We start from the raw sequence: 22,332 nt of genomic DNA, 5'->3' as shown, positions 1-22,332 counted from the left end.
TGCACAAATGTTATTGTATGGGCTGCATCTGAGCGGCCATCTCAGCAGCACTGGCAACACAGTGTATTGCACGAATGTTTAGGGCACTTGCAACAAATTATTTTTATTGCTAATTTAATGAAGCTGTTAATCCACTTAATTGTTATAATTTCTATTAAAATTTTGGAGACTAACTCAAAACAAGCATGTTATATTCATAACATCACAATGCTGGTAATTAATTTCTAATTTATCTGGTTTAAAACATACCAGTGTTTTTTTTCTTTAACCCATTACATTTCCATTCACATTTCTTATGAAAGTTCCACCAAATGCTCTTAATTTTATCTGATTTTCACAAAAGCATGCTAACAGGCAGCAGTTCCTAGCCCTTGCTCTAGAACACCTATTGTTCAAATGCCCGAGCTGCCTGTCATTTAAGTACTCTTTTTTAGAAAGGTATATGGGATCCTGGACTTGATGAATTTTTTATTTTTTATATTCATTCACAGGGTGTGGGCGTCACTGGCTAGGCCAGCATTTATTGCCCATTCCTAATTGCCCCTGAGAAGGTGCTGGTGAGCCGACTTCTTCAACTGCAGCAGTCCCTGTGGTGTAGGTACACCCACAGTCACATTAAGGAGGAAGCTCCAGGATTTTGACTCAGCGACAGTGAAGGAACGGCGATATATTTCCAAGTCCGCGTGGTGAATGACTTGGAGGGGAGCTTCTAGGTGGTGGTGTTCCCATCTATCTGCTGTTCTTGTCCTTCTAGATGGTAGTGGTCATGCCTTTGGAAGGAGCCTTAGTGAGTTCCTGCAGTGCACCTTGTAGATGCTAGACACTGCTGCAACTGTGTGTCAGTGGTGGAGGGAGTGAATGTTTCTGGATGGGGTGCCAATCAAGTGGGCTGCTTTATCCTGAATGATGTCAAGACTTTTGAGTGTTGTTGGAGCTGCACTCATCCAGGCAAGTGAAGAGTATTCCATCACACTCCTGACTTATGCCTTGTAGATGGTGAATAGGCTTTGGGGAGTCAGAAGGTGAGTAACTCTCCACAGAATTCCTAGCCTCTGACCTGCTCTTGTAGCCACAGTATTTATATAGCTAGTCCAATTCAGTTTTTGGTCAATGGTAACCCCCAGGATGTTGATAGTGGGGGATTCAGTAATGGTAATGCCATTGCATGTCAAGGGCAATAGATTCTCTCTTGTTGGAGATGGTTATTGCCTGTTACTTGCCACCTGTCAGCCCAAGCCTGGATATTCTCCAGGCCTTGCTGTATTTGGACTGCTTCAGTATCTGAGGAGTTGCAAATGGTGCTGAACATTGTGCAATCCCCATCCACATTTCTAATGAAAGGAAGATCATTGAGGAAGCAACTGAAGATGGTTGGGCCAAAGACACTACCCTGAGTAACTCCTGCAGTGATGTCCTGGAACTGAGATGACTGACCTCCAACAACCACAACCATTTTCCTTTATGCTAGTTATGACTCCAACCAATGGAGGATTTTCCCCCTGATCTCATTGACTCCAGAGGCATAGAGTACAAAATAGAGGCATCAAGTACAAAAGCAAAGAAGTTATGCTGACCCTTTATAGAACACTGGTTTGGCCTCAACTGGCATATTGTGTCCAATTCTGGACATCGCACTTTCGGAAGGAAATGCAGGCTTTACAGAGGGTGCAGAAAAGATAAAAAAGAATGGTTCCAGGGGTGAGGGACTACAGCTATGTAGATAGATAGAAGAAGCTGATGTTGTTCTTAGAGAAGAGAGGTTGAGAGGAGATTTTATAGAATGGTTCAAAGTCAGGAGAGGTGTAAACAGAGTAGATAGGGAGAAACTTTTCCTATTGACAGAAGGGTCAGGAACCAGGGGACACCAATAGGTGAGTGACAAAAAACTCTTTCACATAGTGTGGGGTTAGCATCTGGAATGCACTACCTGAGGGTGTGGTGGAGACAGATTCAATTTTGGCTTTCAAGACGAAACTGGAAAATCACCTGAAGAGAAGAAATTTGCAGGACTACAGGGAAAGGGCAGGGGAGCAGGACTAGCTGATATGCTCTTGCAGAGAGCCGACATGGACACATTGGGTGAAATGGCCTCCTTTTGTGCTGTAATCATTCTATGATACTATGGTTACGTGAGTTGTACAATCTTGGCCAGGCTTGCTGCACAAAGCAAAGTTGATGCAAGACAGCTTGGGTGAAGAGAGGAGAAATAGGAAAAGTTATACAGACAGCTCAGCACTTTTGAGTTCATGCTACCCACCAAGAAAATCAGGACAGATATGGAAGGAACCATGGTTTAAATGCTTCCATCCTCCTGACTAGAGAAAGATAGCTGGTGGCACTGGAAGCACTTTCTTTTAAGAAAACAATTTTCAAAATATCAGAATAAAAATTCTCTCAATGACATTAATTGAATATTGTAATACATTCATGCTTTTAACTTCTGAATTCATTGGTCCACTGTTATTTATCTACCTGTATGAACTGCCCAGTTTTTAAATAAAGGGGCATCTTTCTCTACATCCCATCCATGTCGAGCAGCATGCATCCACGGAATCTGAAAAATCTTCTTCTCCTAGATAAATAATATCACAATTAATTTAAAGGCAAGTAAATTACATTATATCAAAGGCAACAGCCTCACTATTCATTTTTAAAAGTATAATATTCTCAGGGTATGGGCATTGCTGGCAAAGCTGACACTTATTGTCCATTCTTATTACCCTTGAGAAAGTGGTGAAGGGCCTTCTCCTTGAACAGTTGCAGTCTCTGTGGTGAAGGTAATCTCATAATTCTGTTAGCTAGGGAGTAGCAGGGTGTTGGCGCTCTGACAATGATGGAATGGTGATAGATTGGAATGGTGTGTGAATTGGAGGGGAACTTGGAGGTGGAGATGTGCCATGAACCCGCTGCCCTCATCCTTCTGGGTATTGTAGGTCACAGACTTGGGGGACGCTGCCGAAGAAGCCTTGGCGAGTTGCATTCCCTAGATAGTTTACACTGCAGCCATGATACACTGATGGTAGAAGGAGCCTCTTGGGTGCTATTGGAGCTGCACCCATCCAGGCAATTGCAGAGTGTTCCATCACATTCTTGAACTGTGTGTTGTAGGAAGTAGAGAAGCTATGGGGAGTCAGGGAGTGAGCAACACTGCAGAATAATCAGCCTCTGACCTTCCCTGTTAGTCATAAAATGTTGTAGTTGGTCCAGTTCAGTTTATGCCGATGGATGTGGATGGTCAGTGATTTGACAGTGGCAATGCTATGTCAAAGGGAGGTGGGATAGTCTGGTCAATGCTTGAAACTTGTATGCCATTTATTAGCCCAAGTCTGGATATCGTACCGGTCTTGCGGCTTATTGGCACAGACTGCCTCATTATCACAGGAATTTAAGTGGAGCTGAACACTCTGTAATTATCAGTGAACAGCCCCATTTCTGACCTTATGAAGGAGTAAAAATCTCAGCCTAGGAAGTTGCCCTAAGAAATCCTGTAGCAATGCCCTGGGGCTGAAATGGCCTCCAACTGTCTTTCTTTGCACCAGCCACAACCCCAACACCTGGAGCAGTTGCTCTCTGATCCCTACTGACTTCACTTTGACTAGAGTTCCTTGATGATGTCGAGAACAGTCGCTCTCACGTCCCCTCTGAAATTTAGTCCATTTCTGGACTAACGTTGTGACGATCCTCCCAATGGAAATGTACCGCATCAGATTTTCTATTATACACGTTCTTACTTTGACTTGAAAACAGTTTTCAAATGGGCAAATATTTCAAGTTGCTGCCGTCAATCCTCACGACTCCACGGCATCTCTACTACAAACATGTTAACCAAAAACAAGGCCGTTGTCACAACCACAGATCCCGGAACCTCCAACTGCACTAGGTTCCATGACTATTATTTATTTTCAAATGTATACCAGCGCCATTGCACTATAGTACTGACAGAGAAAGACTTACATTCATATAGCCTCTTTCACAACTTCAGTGTTAATTATATATCAATGGGGTTAATTTGTTCAGATGGTGGGCATTAACTGGGGACTCATCTGTGTTCAGGCTGAAATTGTGACATTTGGGTTGGAAGTGCACAATATGGAGCTTGTATCTTTATAAATTAAAGCTTGTAATGTATAGACTTTGTTCCAGTGTTCTATCCTTCACTGCCTGGCTAGCTGAGTTATAACACTCAGGGTGTGCCAAAGAGCTTTACAACCAATGAAATACTTCTTGAACTGTAGTCACTGTTGTAATGCAGCCAAAATTCATATAGGAAGCTCCTACAAACAGCAATGTGATAATGACCAAATAACATATTTTAGTGATATTTATTGAGGGATAAATGTTTTCCAGGATAATAGGGATGACGCTGCTATTCTTCTTCAAAATAGTGCTATGGGATTTTTTACGTCCACTGAGAGAGCAGACAGGACCTTAGGTTCAGTGTCTCACCAAAAAGGTGAATTGTTGGGATATGTAGCCCAAGCAGAAATAAATACTCGGGTACTTTGAGTAGCATGAAAAGAAAGTTTATCCCTTGGAGAAGTTGCCTGTAATATGAACAAATAAGTTATCGTAACCAGGTTACATTTCTCAATAAGAAATTGCTTTGTTAGTTCAAAGCCCTGACCTTGATGGCCTAGCTGTAATCATCGGCAAGAATCTATTCCAAATAATCTGAACAGCTTTCCTGCACGTTTGCAGCTTAATAGTGACTCACTGCAACAACATGTGGATGTGAGCTGTTTTTGTCTGACACAGAAATAATCACACAACAAATTCATTTCTTTGGATAACAGGAAGTTGATTAATCATGCTGCACCTGCTAAAACAAGCACTTAACAACAACTTACATTTCTATAATGCCTTTAACATGGTAAAATGTGTGAAGCTGGGAAACTTGCCATTTAGAAATGGCAATAGTGAAAAGATGCACAAAAACTTCTTCTTCTGAGCAATTAAAAATGCAGTGACAAGAAAAGCATAATTGATAGGTCTTCCCTTGGAAAAATGCAAAGAGCATGTAATGCCATTCATTATTAGGGCAGTAGAGACTTTCTAATAGGCCTTCACTAACCCATTTACGCCCAGCATGTTCATGGTTCCTGATACTTATTGCTTGATCCTACTGTACTTGCCAACTGTAGTTGGCAAGCCTTCTCCAGCTATGGCCTCTCCTCCCCAGTCTGTTTAAAGTGCTTTCAGTTGAGGCATTGTGCTAGTGATCCTGTGCTGAACAACACAATGTTTTGGAAAGCAGGCAACTGAGCCAGTGTTCTTCCTGTTAGGTCCAGGCAGTAGACAGTGCCTTGTTATCCTCATGCACTTTAACATGCTCTTGGTGCCTGTGATTAACTGTACACTCAGAAGGATGACCAGGTATTCTCAGCATCTCTGTAAATTGTTCCCAGTGAGTGAATTGGGGAATGTTGGGCCAGCCTACGTAGGTTTATTGGGCTGGATTTCCCCCTGGGCCTTCGGGGGAACTACGAAGTCGGGACCAAATCGGGGGCCCCTAGCCCACACTTGTGGCATTGAGACCAAATCAGCAATCTCCTGGGAGGTGACCTCCGTGCTTGCCATCCAATAAGGGCGGCTGGGGCAGGCTCTCGATGCTGCCAGCCCAATCAGAGGGCCAGCAGCTCTGAAGCCTCGGCAGCCCCACCGGGAGGTGTGAGTGCTGCTGAGGCAGGTCAGAGACTGCGAGGGTACCTCATTATGGAGGCACCCTTGGAGATGGTCATTAAATTAAAAATTCTGAGGGGCAGAGCTGGTACAGGGTTGCGCCTCGAGGGCAGCCTTTCCTGCTTGCAGCCCCACCACTGAGGCATGGAGCCTCTGCTTCGAATGGCCCAACTCCAGACTGCCACTTCCATTGAGCTGGTGACATCCGCATGCGGCGGAGGGGCTGCTCTGCTGCTGACAAAATCCGGCAGGGCCTCAAAACTGTCCAATTGTGGCCTTAACAATGTTAATGGGCTGTTCATTTCCACGCACCCAGCAGCTGATCCACTTTCCAGCCCTCCCCCCCCAACACCCCGGGGAATCTTCTCTGGTGGTGGGAATGCATCAGGCAGCCTTCCTGAAGCAGCTGCCTACTATTTTTTCAGCTCCCCCGCCCCCTCCAAGTCCACCATCACAGAGGCAAGAAAATTCAACCCATCATCTGTAGCAAATTTAGGCCGTTAATTGAACGTTTTTCCAGTGCCCTGGCACCAACGCCCCCCCCCCCCCCCCCCAGCCCCAACCACCAGCAGGAGCACAGAGCTCGGCCACTACTGCCTGACCAAGAGAGGAAATGTGTTTTAATTGCTCTCTGACTAAGCTTTACAGTCAATATTTGTTACAAATTCTTCTTAAACTTTCCATGGCCAAAATTCCACAGCTCTCCAAGCATTCTCTGCCAAAACTGCAAGGAAAAATGCAGTTGACGGGTCGGAAACGGGCCAGGCTCCTTCCAGCCTTTTAACATTGAGTTTAACAACTTTAGATCTTAACCACCTTCCCTCAGCAGCAGCTACTGGGAACGGAGCAGGGCTGCGCCAGGGCCACTGGGCATGAAGGAGGTGTGGGCTGGTGCATGTGGTGGACTCCAGGCCAGAAGAGTGGTCCACACCCCTGGTGTCTACCTGCCTTTCCTCCATCGCATTCCCAGTCCACGGAGCATTCTCCTCTTTGTCAGGTTTTCCTTCCCCATCAGCTCTTTTGCTGTAACCATTTGCACCTCCTCTGGGTGAATCTTCTGTTTCTACGCTTGCCTCATTATCACCCGCTTTTGCCTTTCACCCTTATTGTCACTGACTTTGTGAAAGATGCATGAAATTTAGGAGGTTACTAGGATACAGGATGAGGCCAAAACAAAGATAATGAGGTTAAGGACAGGCTGGTAGTATTTAAAGTAAGTCACCTAGTCCAGGTGGGCTGCATCCTTGAGGGAAGTAAGGAAGGAAATTGCAGAGTTGCTGACTACAATCTTCCAACCCTCCTTAAATATAATGGTGCCAGAGGACTGGAGAATTGCAAATGTTACATCCTTGTTCAAAAAAGGGGAGAAACCTAATGATTACAGGCCAGTCTGTCTGGAATCAGTGGCAGGGAAGCTTTTATAAACAATAATCTGTGAGAACCTTAAGAGGTACTTGGACAAACAGGGACTAATAAAGGCGAGCCAGCATGGATTTGTTAAGGGCAAATTGTGTTTGGTGAACTAAACTGAGTTTTTTTCAAGAGATCACTGAGAGGTGATGAGGGCAGTACAGTTGTTTTTGTGCCTAGCCAATGGCATTTAATAAACAAATCACATATGAGGCTTGCGAGCAAAATTAAAACCTCTGCAATAAAAGGGACAATAGCAGCATTGATGCAAAAAAGCTAAAGGATAGAAAACAGGGAATTGTGGTGAATGGCTGTTTTTCAGACTGAAGGGAGGTATACAGTCAAGTTTCCCAAGGTTGAATATTAGAATCACTGTTTTTCATCTACATTAATGACTTAAACTTGGGGGTACAGGCCACACTCAAAATTTGTAGATGATACAATATGTGGAAGTGCATTAGACAGTAAAGATGATTGTAATAGACTGCAAGAGGACTTAGACTGGCAGGTGGAATAGGCAGCTTGTGGCAGACATAGTTCAACACAGAAGAATAGGAAGAATGAGGAAAGGCAATATGTGCTGCATGTTTGTGCTACATGTCTAGAAAGGAAGACTTGCATTTCTAGAGCACCTTTCACGACCATTGGGTACCTCAAAATGCTTTAAAATGAAAGTACTTTTTTGGAGTGGAGCTACCATTGTAATGTAGAAAACGCGGCAGCCAATTTGCACACAGCAAACTTCCACAAACAGGAATGTGACAATGAACAGATAATCTGTTTTCAAACAGAGGAACGTACGGAATAAGAGGAGTAGGCCATTTGATCCCTCCAGCCTGCTCCTCCATTCAACTAGTTTGTAGCTGATCTTCCACCTCAACGCCATTTTCTCGCACTATCCCTGTATCCCTTGATATCTTTAATATCAAGAAATCTAACAATCTCTGTCTTGAACATTCTCAATGACTGACTCGCCACAGCCCTCAGGGGTAGAGAATTCTAAAGATTCACCAATGTCCGAGTGAAGAAATTCCTCCTCACCTCAGTCCTAAATGGCCTACCTCTTATTCTGAGACTGTGTCCCCTGTTTCTAGATCCCCCAGCCAGGGGGAAACATCCTTCCTGCATCTACCTTGTCGAGCCCTGTAAGAATTTTGTATGCTTCAATGAGATCACCTCTCATTCTTCTGAATTATAAAGAATACAGGCCCAGTCTTTTCAACCTCTCCTCATTGGACAATCCCACCATCCCATTAATCAGTCTGGTGAACCTTTGTTACCCTATGGTAAATATATCCTTCATTAGGTAAGGAGACCAAAACTGTATACAATACTCCAGGTGCAGTCTCACTAAGGCTCTATATAACTGCAGCATGACTTCCTTACTCCGAAACTCAAATGTTCTTGCAATAAAAGCCAACATACCATTTGCCTTCCTAATTGCTTACTGCAATATTCCTGCTCCTATTTCCTATGTTCTTAAAGTAGTTAATAAATCATACAGGATCCTGGGCTTTATGGATAGAGGCCAAGTACAAAAGCCAGGAAGTTTTGCTAAACCTACATGGAACACTAGTTTGGACTCAGCTGGAGTAATGTGCCCAAGTCTAGGGACCACGCTCTAGAAAGGACATAAAGGTTTTGGAGATTTACTAGAATACTTCCAGGGGTGAGGGATTACAGTTATGGAGAATTTGCAGCTGTTCTCCTTTGGTAACGAGAGGGCACAGATTTAGGGTAATCTGCAAAAGGGCCAGAGGTGGCATGAGGAAAAATTCTCTTACACAATGAGTGGTTAGGATTTGGAATGCACTGCTTAATAGGGTGATCGACACATATTCAAAAGCAGCCTTTGAAATGGAATTGAATTAATATTTGAAGGGGAAAAAAAACTGCGGAGACATGGGGAAAGAGTGGGGGATTGGGGCTAACTGGTTTGCTCTTTGAAAAAGCCAGCGCACTCTGTGGGCCAGATGGCCTCCTTCTGTGCTATATTATCCTATATCTCGACGATAAATCACTCATACCCTCCCCCCACTTTCACAGACCCCTCCCTATTGTTCTTTTTCCTGCCCCCTTTGCCCTGCCTCTGACCTTGCTTAAAAATGATCATCTCTAACATCTTGCAGTTTGGGTGAAAGGTTGTCGACCTGAAACGTTAATTCTGTTTCTCTCTCCACAGATCCTGTTGCGTGTTTCCGTTTCCGGTTCCAGACGTATCCTGTCCATGACCAGCGCTGCGTAAGGAGTGGAATGCATGTCGGGGGGTTGGAGAGGGCGGGAACAATCTATGTTGTGTGTCCCCATGACCTCGGTCTCTCAGTGTCCTGGTGTAACTTCAAAAGCCAGTACGTTGGGAAGGGAAAGGCACACTCTGGGAGAAGCGCAAGAGAGGGCCCAGACAAAGAAATGGTCTGGAACTGCAAAAAAAAACTTTATAATACCTTCGTGCCAAGAGGTCCTAAGAGAGTACAGACCTATATTGTTGGGTAGGAAGGTACGGAGTAGGGTTCGGGCCAAATATCGCCTGCTGAATGGCAGCAGGTGTTTGAGCTTCCAACAGCATGTAGCTGACAGGCAACTACGATGCATCTGTGATTGCGTAGGCAGCTGCTGGTGCCAACCAAATGAGATGCCATCCTGGTGACCCCAGCAACAGGGCACCAACAGGGAAGATCCAGGTCCAAACGCTAGGATGATGAGCCCTGCAATCTGGGACCCTCAGAGCACATTGTAAACACTGAAGGAAAACTTGGAACTGTGTGAAAAGCAAGCATTCTTTAGTACTCCTGCTCTCTTAAGTTTACCCTGCTACTGGCAATTCCTCGTCAGTCACTATAGTGAATGCAGAGAGCAAACAATGACTGCGCTTTCACTGCAGAGAAAATGCCCAAGGCAATTTGAAGGAAACAAAATCAAGCTAAAGATGGGCAGATTAGGGTGGGGTGAAAATAAAAAAGCTTTAAGGAAGGTGTGAAAGAAGATTAGGGGTGTGGTAAAGTGACAGGGTTTAAAAGAGAATTCCAGAGCATCGGAACAAAATGCTGGAGGTCACCAATGGTGGGGGAAAAGAGAGGAAGGGCGATGCTCAGAAGGCTGGATCGGTGGAATGGTGCATTAGAATGGCAGCAGTAATGGGAATGTAGGCTCCAGGGATAGGGGCAACAGGAGCTCACCAGACAGACAACTTGTGGCACAATCCCTCATCCGAGCACTCAAAAGAACAGGACTGGAGCCTACCCAACCTCTGTGTCAACAGATTGGCTTTACTTTCACAATAAAACAATGGGTTCCTGCTGCAGCTCCAAACCCAAAATATCAGGTAAACTCAAGGAGTTGTCCGTAGCATTAAATTGAGCAGCATATTCTGAATATACTGGAGCCCTTACCTTGTTTAGCCATTTCAAACCAGGGATTTTATTTGAATTTATTTGTTCTTCCAGCCATGGACGCATACGCATTCTCTCCACTGGCATCGCCACCTAAAATGAAAGGGAAAGCAGGAGAGGTTCTTAGTACTAAATAGTGTTAAAATTACCTTCTGCAATACATTACTCTCCTTCATGAAAGGGGAAATTAAAGCAACGGAAGCGAGATTTCCCTGTGCCCTGCGAGATCCATTGGTAAAGGGCGGTACAAAAAGAGACTGTGAGGGTAGCACCCAATGTTTCCTAACTGAGTTCATAAACACATTTCCATCCTTTTCCTCCTTTTCCAAAAATTGATGTAGTTTTATTTGTATGACAGAAAGGTTAGACTCCTTTCAGAAGAGCCATTTTCTGACCATGGAGATGAACAAACCAAACTAACCCAATTTACTGAATGACCCCAATGAAAAAAAAGACAAGATTTCACTTTCTATAATTTTTACTTTAATAATCAAACCAAAATTTACATCAATTAAATCTGAATTAACAGAGAAATCCTGATCATTATAAATTATAAATTGTATTAAATGGCAAGTACAACAATTTGATCTCATGGATCTATTAGGCAATCCACTCAGTATGCATGGCACCAATGGGGAGGTCTCTACTTCCCCATCAAAATATAAATTTTTGCCATAATATTTTGGCCTCTGCCTCAGAACATGCTGTCTGAGACGAGCACTTCAAAACAGACTCCGCTTGTTGTGCATCAACCAAGGAAGATCTAACAATTCACCATTGTCCCTATCCGAGTCCTTGAAAAAGGTTTCAGCCAACCAAACATCTGAATTGTCCTCTACAACAACTCATCTTGTTTAGCCCTATGAGCCTGGGGCCTAGTCACAACACAATCTGGGAATAGTCAGGAAACCTCAATTTCAGCAGCCTCAGCTGGCTCTCCTGAAACCACTGGTGACCCCAATACCTTATACCCAGCTAAATCATTTCCTACTATGAAATCCATACCTTCAATAGATAAACCAGGACTGACAGCAACAATAAAAAGGTCAATGACTAATTAAATCAACCCCATACAAAGGAACGGGCAAATAATTTCCATCAGTACTCTGAATCAACACCTTTGCATTCAGTGAACTACCTAGGAGTTAAATTCATGTCACCTGCCAACATCAGGGACCGTGTCGCCCCTGTATCTCTAAGATTAACAACTGACTTGCCTGCCTAACTAGACAAACATGGGGACACTTTATCCTCAAACAGAAAACTTCTATAGCTTTTTGCAATCCGTTTCACTCTTATCAGCGAATATAGGAGAAACTACCTGCTTGTTGTGAACTTTACCTGCAGGACTGTATTTCCTGGGGGACATACCATTAGACTGTACTAATGCGAAAGGCTTGATTTTTCACATCCAACATTCAGCCTTTCACACGTCCTTTTTTGTAACAAAAATAGCACGTCAGCACCCTTGAATTAAACTTGTTTTCCGGACTTTCTTTTTTATTAACCTGTGGAGCATCTGTGCATTTACCTTTGTTAGCTTTCTCAGTGGAGCCAGAATTCTTTTCATTATCAACTTCCGACTTCTCCAATTTCTCTGGATGTTTCCAAACTGGGACCTGTTACTAATATGCTTATGAGTCTATTCATAATCATTGCCAGTACTGCAGCTTCCTTTATTTTACAAACATTATGTTCTTCCAGGTGGGACCTTATTCCCAAAAGGACATTATTTTTGAATTCTTCCATCATAATCACTTCCCTAAGGCTCTCAATGTTTTGCTAAGCCTTCATTGATCTATACCACCTGTCAAACACCATTTCCTTCTCTCTAGCAAATTCCACATAGTTCTGGCCCTATTTCCTTTTCAGATTTCTGAATTTCTAAGGCTTCAGATAACCAATTCATGGGAATTGAGAACAGCAGTCTTTACTTGGTCATGGTTACCTGAGTGCTCTTTTGAAAGAGCTGATTACACCTCCAGGGATAGGATATTGAGGTCAGCGAGTGGGGGGGGGGCTCGCTCGCCGACGCGTAAAATGACGCGGGATGATGTCGAGCGGAACTCCTGACGTTATCCCGCATCATTTCAATTTTCAGCTCAGCGGGGGCTCAGCTGAATCAGCTGTGCGCCCGCCGACCTGTCAACAGCCAATTGAGGCCATTTAAAAACTAATTAAAGTAGTAAAAGGACCTGTCCGCTCAACCTTAAGGTTGGCGGGTAGGCCGGGAGCCCTGGCGGGCTTCAGAAAAAGCATGAAGCCTCATCCACGGGCGGGATGAGGTTTCATGTAGGTTTTTAAAAATGTATTAAGAGTTTAATTACAAGTGATGGACATGTCCCAACTCATGTGACAGTGTCACATGAGGGGACATCAGGGTAATTTTATTTTTCTACATTTCACATTTTTGAATTTGGCGCCGATCTCCCTGAGGCAGCACTTAGTTAGCCTCAGGGAGATGAGTGCGCTCTTTCGTGCACATGCGTGAAGGAGCACACTCTCGGCTTAAGGAATCCCCTCCCGCCCGCGCAGGGAGCACATAGCGCTTCCTGGTGGATGTCACGTTGGGCAGGCCTTAATTGGCCCGCCCACATAAAATGGCAATGCACTGCCAATTGAAGGCACGCCCACACATGCCCACTCCTGAACTGCGCCCACCCACACACACACACACACACAACCCCCCCCCCCCAACCAACAGGGGGGAAAATTCTTCGCCAGAGCTTTCCCTACAAAAACACCCAAGATTGTTTAGGCCAATTCAGATTCATGGCAATTTTCCCAATGGCACAAAGTACATTTTTACTCCCTCCTCACTAAATGTAAGTACCAAGCGAATATTCTTCGCCAAGTCAAAACTGAGGAGTTTGCTCTAGGTCATCCTCACCTTTCACATTTGTGTATTGTTCTGATCCCCATGGAGACCAATAACCTAAAAGAACTGAGCTTACCAAACAACTTCAATGGGAGAAGCTGACGGACAAGATTTCATTTTTTCTAACTTCTACTTTTACAATCAAACCAAAATCAACATAAACATGATTAACAGGCAAATTGTATTCAACAGAAACTATAAATTACACTTTAAATAGCTGATACCACAAAGATAGATCTCACAAATTTACTGACAGTCCCCTTAGCACATAGGTCACTACACGCAGCCACAAAGTCCTTCACAACTCCATTTTCCTCAGATAGAATTCAACTCCTTTTCTTCACACAGGATTTGGACACTGAGTCGCCTCTGACAGCAGATTTACTTCATCCGAGTTCCATGGTTATGGTCATCAGCAAAAAGGTGCACTGCTACAGAACCTCCTTAGCTCAGCTCAGCTCACGACAGTGATGAGGGTGTAGATTCCCCAGAGTCACCTTCATCTGACCAGTCAGTAACACCTCAGTACGCTGTATGGCCAGCTTTGGTTAAATAACTGAAGCAGCAGCAATAAATTTTATTCTTTTTTAGCTGTTACACAGTTCCCCACAGCCTCCCTGCTTCAGCCTCCTGTTGAAATCTGATCTCGGAGTTCTGTGGGCTTTTCCCAATCAGCTTCCATTTTTTTTACCAACCTTTGATCTTCCTCAGGTATAACTCCAGCTCCTTTTCTTCAAGGATTTAGCCACCGATTCACATCAGATAACAGCTCCTCCTCAACCCAAGTTCCACGGGTACAATCTTCAATGAAAGGGTGCCCTTCTCCGGAATCGCCTCATCTTTGCTTACGATGTTCTTGATTGCATAGGTCCACCAATACTACATTTTTCCAAATCCTGTGCACTGTATAGCAGGCTCTGGTCAATCAGTTCCTTTAAAATAATTGAAACAGCGACAGCAACCATTTTCTTTCTTCATCTCCATTCTTGGATCCAGCCCTCATGTTCACCTTTTTTTTTAAAACTATGCTACAACCTCTTCCCTTCAGCCTGCCTGCACAGCTCTATTGGGCGATCTGAGTTCAGATGCCTTTGTGCTAAGTTTCAGTTTCCCCAGAGACCTGAATATTCAGTTTCCCTTTCGATTAGGGTCAGACTCAAAAAATACAAGCTTTGAAACCAAGGTTAGTGCAGAACATTCGACAAGTCATTTGCTCAGACAACAGCTCACACACGCTTCCCCACTGGTCCAACAAACTGTGGCTTCCATCATGCCATTCACTTCCAGTGGGAAGCATTGCCTATCAGAGGCACATGTGATAAGTTTGGAAGCATGTTGAGTGTTGTTTTCCAGCCGTTAAATAAATGACTATCAGACTATACATAACCCACGCCTAAATGTCCAACATTGGCTGCTGGTGGGTGAAACTTTCCATTGACATAACATGGTCAAATGTTATTCCAAAGTGTTTAGAGGCAAAAAAATCTGCAAAAGTGTTTTTTTTTTTAGGGTGAGTGGGGGGGCTTACACTGTGTTAACTTCGTTATAATGACAGTTTGGTGTTTTGGGATCATCAATCAGCAGATAAATTTCTTTTTAAAACTTCCGTTCTTTGAAATTTAACATCCCCTGGAACGTCCCAGGAGCGTTATCTGACAGAATTAAGCATTGCACCACATAACCAAATACTAGGGTGGGTGTCCATAAGCTTGGTCAAAAAGTTGTTGTAAAGAGCATCTTAAAGGAGGAGAGAGAGATAGATAGATGAATGGGTTTAGCGGAGGAAATACAGAGTTTAGGGCCCAAGCAGTTGCAGGCACTGCCACCAATGATGGAGCAATGAAAATGAAAGATAGGCAATCAGCCAGAACGGGAGGAACACAGAGATGTTGAAAGGCTGGAGAAGGTTGTAGAGGTAGCGAGGGGCAAGGCCATGGAAAGATTCGAAAATAAAGATGAAAAACTTCAAATCAAGTATGATGATATTTTCGCTTTAGGGAAAGCCTGTATTTTCTTCTTGTGAATGGTCCCTTTAAATCTAAAGTGAAACTAGGAACGAAGTCTGGAAAGAGGGGTAACTGGCTTCCCGGTTATGAGGTCATTAGACTTCTGAGAAGTTAAACTCTGGCTGAGGTTGCTATGGGGATAAAAGCTAAAGAAAAATGATTAATTTAAGCTAATTGAGTTTTGAATACAGCTGGTCTGAGTAGTTGCAGAAAACAAAGCTATAAGAGAAAGACACAGATCTCTTGGGGAAGAAGTGCAGAGAGCTGCCTGAGAATAGGATTGGGACTGTGAAACTGTGGCAGATAGCAAGACCAAAAAGCAGTGTCAGTTGGGGAGGACGTGGCCTTTGGAGGCCTGTGGAAATTGGGTGTGGTGAGACTACAGGCTCAAAGAGTTTTGGGTCTGCCGCCTGCATGAGCAAAGGAACCAAATCTCTACCTGGGAAATACAGAGAGCTGTGGGACTCAGTAGCTGAGTTTAATGCCACATATGCTGAAGGGGTAATGCTTGTGCTTTTGTAGGATGTATCTACTATTTAAAGTGAAATATACCTTTTTATTTGAAATATAATTTGCTTCTTAATTAATGTTTGAATTAGGTTGAATGTTACAGTAAAAGTTTTAATAAGTGAAATGGTGTCCGTTGGTTTTCTTCTACTGGGTCGATTGGGAAACTCATCTCTTTTTAAAAAGTTATTGATCTCTACATGGATCATAACACAAGGCACTGGTGAACCAGAAGACAATGTAAATCGGTAAGCAGATGTGTGATGGGTTGATAGGACTTTGTACAAGTTAGGATAGGGACAGCAGTATTTTGGATGAACTCAAGTTTACAGCGAGTCCAAGGTAACCAGAAGAGCATTGGGATAGAAAAATAAATTAAAAGCTTGCATTCATATAGCATCTTTCCCAACTTTAGGATATCTACACTGCTTTACCACCAATGAAGTACCTTAGAAGTGTGATTACTGTTATAATGCAAGAAATGAACAGGCAAGTCTAGAGGTCACAAAGGTATAGATGAGGATTTCAGCAGCAGAGGAGCTAAGGGAGGGGTGGAGACAGGCCAGGGCCAAGTCATGCAAATGAAATAGGTTGTCTTGGTGATGGAGAGGATATGGGATCTGAGTCTCAGCTCAGGATAAAACAGGACACTAAAGTAGAGCTAACTCTAATCCTAACTCCTCCACCTTAAACACTTAAATGACTTTGTGACAACAGAGGCCAGAAAAATTTCATACAAATACACTGATACATTCTTATGCATTATATTGCATTCTGCAATTTCACATGGTGATTTCTGTCTAAGTCTGAAAGGACCTTTTCTGACATGTTGTTATGCTCCCAGATATGAGAACACTGGCCAAGCTGGGTACTTGTTAGGATCTGGCTTGATAGGCTATAATCATTTGAAGAATGTAACGCGTGGAAGAACAAAGGGTAAGGAAATGAGTGGCAGGACTCCAAGATTAAATTGAAACACCTAAAGAGCCTTTACCAAATAAACTTGAACAAAACAAACACAAGCAATTATGGCTACATAGGCACACTGAGAAAACAAGATAATGGCCGGGATTTCCCAGCCCAGCCCTGCCGGCTGGATCTTCCAGTCCCACCCAAGTCAATGGACTATTGGCTGGCTCACCACATCTGCCGCAGCCAATGATTCTAAACAATAAGAGCTTTTACCTTAAACTCAGCCCAACAGATTTACCCCAGCTCACTCTTTTCTCTAAGGTAAAAGCAAAATACTGCGGACGCTGGGAATCTGAAATAAAAACAGAAAATGCTGGAAAAACTCAGCCCGTCCGGAGCGAGAAACAGAGTTGACGGCCAGAATTTTGCAGCCCTCCCACGGCAGGTTCCCCCGGGGCGGCGGCCAGCGAGCCACTGAAATCTCTATTCACATCGACCAGACCGGAAGATCCCACCAGTGTGAGGGGCTGGGAAATTCCGGCCAAGATTTCAAGTCAGTATGATTCTTCTTCAGAGCTCTGAAAGAAGAGTCATATGGACTCAAAATGTTAATTCTGTTTCTCTCTCCACAGATGCTGCCAGCCTGCTGAGCTTTTCCAGCATTTTCTGCTTTCATTACTCTTTGTACTGCGGCTTTCACTCTGATAAGCTCTTAAATGTACTCATGCCCTGGGAGGTAGTTCCTTTTTCTGGATGCACAGTCACAGATCAAGTCTATGGTATATTCCTACCAATATGACCTCCTGGTCCAAGTACAAGTGTCACTGATAGTCACATGCTATGACCTACCAGACAAGTATAAATTCAATTAACATTTCGAGTCCATATGACTCCTCTTTAGCTCTGAAGAAGTCATAAGGGCTCGAAACATTTACTCTGTTTCTATCTCCACAGATGCTGCCAGACCTGCTGAGTTTTTCCAGCATTTTCTGTTTTTATTTCAGATTTCCAGCATCACAGTATTTTGCTTTTATAGGTGTAGAAGCTCTTTGGCAGCTATTCCATAGCTGGACTTCTTTCTTTACAGAGCTACTTGGTCCGATACCCAGTTCTCTAGAACTCCCTCTTTGCCTCTCTAAACATAAATAACTGAGTTCTCCGGTTAAACACAACAGACTGGATATCCACAGCTGCCAGGTCAGCTTCTCTTACACTTACTTTTTCCCTAAAAAAAAAGTAAAACCCACCAGTTTTCCTTTTAGAGCACAGCTCATCCTCAACATTTTTCTCCCTAGCAACCTCAGGGTTTTCTTGCATCTAAAAGCCTCTCAGCCAGGTCAAAAGTTCAAGCATAGTTTGTAAACACACTAAAACATACTAAACCAAGCCAAGTAAACAGTAGCCCAATTCTCCTTAAACAAAACTCTACAGTCTTAACCCTTAATATAACCCACAATAGGGGCTGTTATAACAATGTTCATGGACACTTAATTGCTCTAGTCTGCACTACTGTTACTTTCTCTGCCACCGGAGTAAAATGTAAAAATTTCAAATCCCTCTTTGGGACCTTTCAGGTGCTTTAATACACAAGTTACACAATACCATCAGCCAAAAGGGAAGGAATATCCAGGCTAACAGGGAATTGCTGTCCAACTAGTAACATTTCCAAAAGGTTAGATTTTAAGGAAACCTGAAGCGTAGGGCCAAATTTTATGCCTCGCGCGCCTGACCCCATCGGGTGTAAAGTAGCTCGAGAAGACAAGGGGCGAGCGTCCCGACGCCATCTCGCACACATGCAACCTTCAGGTCAGTGAGCACGCACGGGTGTCGGAGCCACGCCCGCCATCAATTAAAACCCAGTTGATCCAGATTTTATGTTGCCCGTGCGATTTCACGTTGGTCACATGGAAGAACGGGCAGCCTACATTTTGCAAAGCCTTATCAAAAGGCATGGTAAAAAGGGTCACCAGCATTGCCGGTGTGAGTAGTGAGGAGTTTAGGTGATAGCTTGCTGCTGTTTGTTTATTTGAACTTGGCAGCTTCATCTCTGTTCTGAATTTTATTCTTAACATTACTAGGCTTCATCGGTGTCTCTAAGGCCCCCGGAGGATTTTGACCGTGCAGATCTTTCCAGGTATCAGACAGCCTTCCCTTACCCTGGTAATGGGGATTGTGGTCTCTGCTGGTGGCACCTCTTCTGAGGAGGAAGAGACGGGCAGAAGGGAGAGGAGACCAGGTGTCCCAATGCAACTTCCAGGGGAGCAACCTATGGGAGGAGAGGCACAAGGACAAAGGGCACAGGGCCAGCAGGTAGTCCAAGGCAGATGCCACTATCCTGCTGCCAGGGTTTAGAGACACCAATGCACTTAACTCAATACGTCCGAAGTGTAATGCAGAAGGAGGCTCCGCCTCTCCAAGGAGACTGTGGCCTCTAGGTGTCATATTATTGGGCCTGAGATCACCTCCAACTGTGTAGGTGGAAACTCCATGCCAGTGGCTCTGAAGGTCACAGTGGCCCTCAACTCCTATGCCTTCGGCTCTTTCCAGGGGTCTGTGGGGGATCTGTGTGGAGTCTCCCAATCGGCTGTCCACAGTTGCGTCAAGCAGGTGACAGAAGCTCTGTTCAGGCGGGTATTGACATTTATTCATTTCCGTATGGACGAGTCCAGATTGAGCGAGCCAGAAGGTTTGCAGTGATTGCTGGGTGCCCCCGCGTCCAGGGTACAATCGACTGCACTCATGTGGCCACCAAGGCACCAGGGGATCATCAGGTGCCTTCATCAACAGGAAATGATTCCACTCGATGAACGTGCAGATATTGTGTGATCACAGGAGGCAGATTCTGCAAGTCTGTGCACACTACCCTGGTTCAGAGGGCAGGTGTCACGCAGCTGCATCTGAAGCCCAGCAGTCCCCTGGCATCAGGAGTGGCTCTACGGGGTCCTGTGAATGAATGCGTGCTGGCAATTCTAAGGGAAAACAATAAAATGTCATAGCATTAAGTCATCACACTGTCACTGTGCATGCCAGGGACCCTGGTGAGACAATAGAGATCTGCGTTATGGTGCCAACACCTTTCAATGATCAATGGGGACTCCAATTTTGAGGCTCCCATCAATGAATAGACTACACAATAATGTTTGCACCATCCGAAACTCTCATCTCTGTGCACTGCACTCTATCCTTCATTTGACACCCCAGTCTCTCGACGACCAGCAGACTGAGGTGTGTGGCCCTCTCCAGCCCCAACGTATCCTGCTCAAATCTTGTCAGGGTTTGGAAGTTTGGGGGGCCTCTGACTGTCTGTGACCTCTCAATGCTGTCATAAGAGCATAAGGCATAGGAGCTGAAGTAGGCCATTCGGCCCATCGAGTCTGCTCCGCCATTCAATGAGATCATGGCTGATCTCATAATCCTCAACTCCACTTTCCTGCCTTTTCCCCATAATCCTTAATTCCCTTACTGATTAAAAATCTGTCTATCTTAGCCTTGAATATCCTTAACGAACCAGTCTCTACGGCCCTCTGTGGTAAAGAATTCACAGATTGAATACCCTCTGAGAGAAGAAATTCCTCCTCATCTCTGTTTTAAATGGGCACCCCTTAATTTGAGATTATGCCCTCTGGACCTAGACTCTCCCACAAGAGGAAACAATCTCTCAGCATCTACCCTGTCAAGCCCCCTCAGAATCTTATATGTTTCAATAACTCTCACTCTTCTAAATTCCAATGAGTACAGGCCCAATTTACTCAGCCTCTCCTCCTAAGAAAATCCCTCCATACCCGGGATCAACCTAGTGAACCTTTTCTGGAGTGCCTCCAATGCCAGTATATCTTTCTTTAGATAAGGGGAACAAATTGTTCACAGTACTCTAGATATGGTCCAACTAGTGCCTTGTATAGTTTGAGCAAGACTTCCCTAATTTTATACTCCATTCCCTTTGAAATAAAGGCCAACATTCCATTTGCCTTCCTTATTACCTGTTGAACTTGTGTGTTAGCTTTTTGGGATTCATGCCCAAGGATTCCCAAATCCCTCTGTGCTACAGCTTTCGGCAGTCTCTCTCCATTTAAATAATATGCAGCCCTCTATTGTTCCTGCCAAGGTGCATAACCTCACATTTTTCCACATATTCCATCTGCCAAGTTTTTGCCCACTCACTTAACCTGCCTATATCCCTCTGTAGACTCCTTGTGTCAACCTCACCAATTGCCTTCCCACCGTTTTTGTGCCATCTGCAAACTTGGTGATAGTACATTCACTTCCCGCATCTAAGTCATTAATATATATTGTAAATAATTGTGGCCCCAGCACTGATCGCTGTGGCACTCCACTGGTTATAGGTTGCCATCCCGAAAATGTCTCCCTTATCCCAACTCTCTGTCTTCTATTAGTTAGCCAATCCTCTATCCATGCTAATATATTACCCCAACACCATGAGCTCTTATCTTATTAAGTAGCCTTATGTGCAGTACCTTATGGAACACCTTTTGGAAATCCAAATATATTACACCTACTGGTTCTCCTTTATCTATTCTGCTTGTTAACCTCCTCAAAGAATTCTAATAATTTTGTTAAGGATGATTTCCCCTTCATGAAGCTGTGCTGACTCTGCTTGAGTAGATTATGTATTTCTAAATGCTCCGCTACTACAGCTTTTATAATAGACTCCAATATTTTTCCAATGGCAAATGTTAAGCCAAGTGGCCTATAGTTACCTGCTTTATGTCTCCCTTTTTTTGAATAAGGGTGTTACAATGGCCGTTCTCCAATCCTTTGGGACTTTTCCAGAATCTAAGGATTCTTGGAAGATTACTACGAGTGCATCCACTATCCACGTAGCTATTTACTTTAATATCCTAGGATGCAACTCAGCAGGTCCAGAGGACTTATCAGCCTTTAGCCCTATTAGTTTCCCTAGTATTTTTTCTCTAGTGATAGTTATTGTATTTATTTCCTCCCCCTGCTTTTGCCCCTTGATTATTTAGTATTTCTTGGCTCATCTTCTGCTGAAAGGACAGAGGAATATTGATTATCCTCTCTCTACCTGCAGCGCCATTGCAGCCTGGCCAACCCCACCTGAGGGGCACCTTGCAGGACGCATCCAAGTCGTGGCCCTCGAGCCTCAAGGCACTCAGCCCAAGCAGCCATGGCTCAGCCTCTTGGCTAGCTCTGGCATCATTGACAGTTGGCACTCAGACTCTTAACACCCCTGAGTTCCACAGGGTGACAGCCAGCTCTTATAACACTTCGCCACACTAATCCATGCTAACTCTGTACTTATCCTTCCCAAGCACCGCAGGTCATTGAACCTTTTGCGTCACTGCACATATGTGCACCGCACAACGTCATGGCCGTTGTCCTCAGCTGCCAGCTCCTTCCGAACTTTGCTCATCAGGTTTGTGGCCTCCTCCTTCCGTCTCCGGGGACAAGGGTGTCCCTCCTGGCAGCCACCTCCCCTAGAAGGACTGCGAGACACACCTAAGAAAAACGGGGGGTGGGGGGGGGGGAGCGTGGGTGCCCACCCGACCTGCCCTCCTGCCTGGCACCT

At 44.3% G+C, this 22,332-nt stretch overlaps 1 protein-coding gene across 4 annotated transcripts in view; it reads right to left on the bottom strand.

Annotated features, from left to right (window-relative positions):
- The window catches only part of irf2 (interferon regulatory factor 2), a 67,290-nt gene that overhangs the window by 17,944 nt on the left and 27,014 nt on the right, over positions 1-22,332 (bottom strand). For 3 of the 4 annotated variants that reach the window (XM_041186039.1, XM_041186038.1, XM_041186037.1), the window contains exons 2-3: positions 10,479-10,571; positions 2,473-2,572 (exon numbers count right to left, since the gene is read on the bottom strand). In XM_041186039.1, coding sequence (XP_041041973.1) covers positions 2,473-2,572; positions 10,479-10,565 — 187 coding nt within the window. In that variant the 5' untranslated portion in view covers positions 10,566-10,571. Of the gene's footprint in view, positions 1-2,472; positions 2,573-10,478; positions 10,572-14,051; positions 14,077-22,332 lie in introns of those variants that run through there. The other variant, XM_041186040.1, reaches the window with a different exon arrangement.

Source organism: Carcharodon carcharias, chromosome 4, assembly GCF_017639515.1.
Source record: "Carcharodon carcharias isolate sCarCar2 chromosome 4, sCarCar2.pri, whole genome shotgun sequence".
In the NCBI taxonomy this organism is placed as follows: Eukaryota; Metazoa; Chordata; class Chondrichthyes; order Lamniformes; family Lamnidae; genus Carcharodon; species Carcharodon carcharias.
Note: the sequence above shows the minus strand (reverse complement) of the source record. Positions and strands in the feature narration are given on the sequence as shown.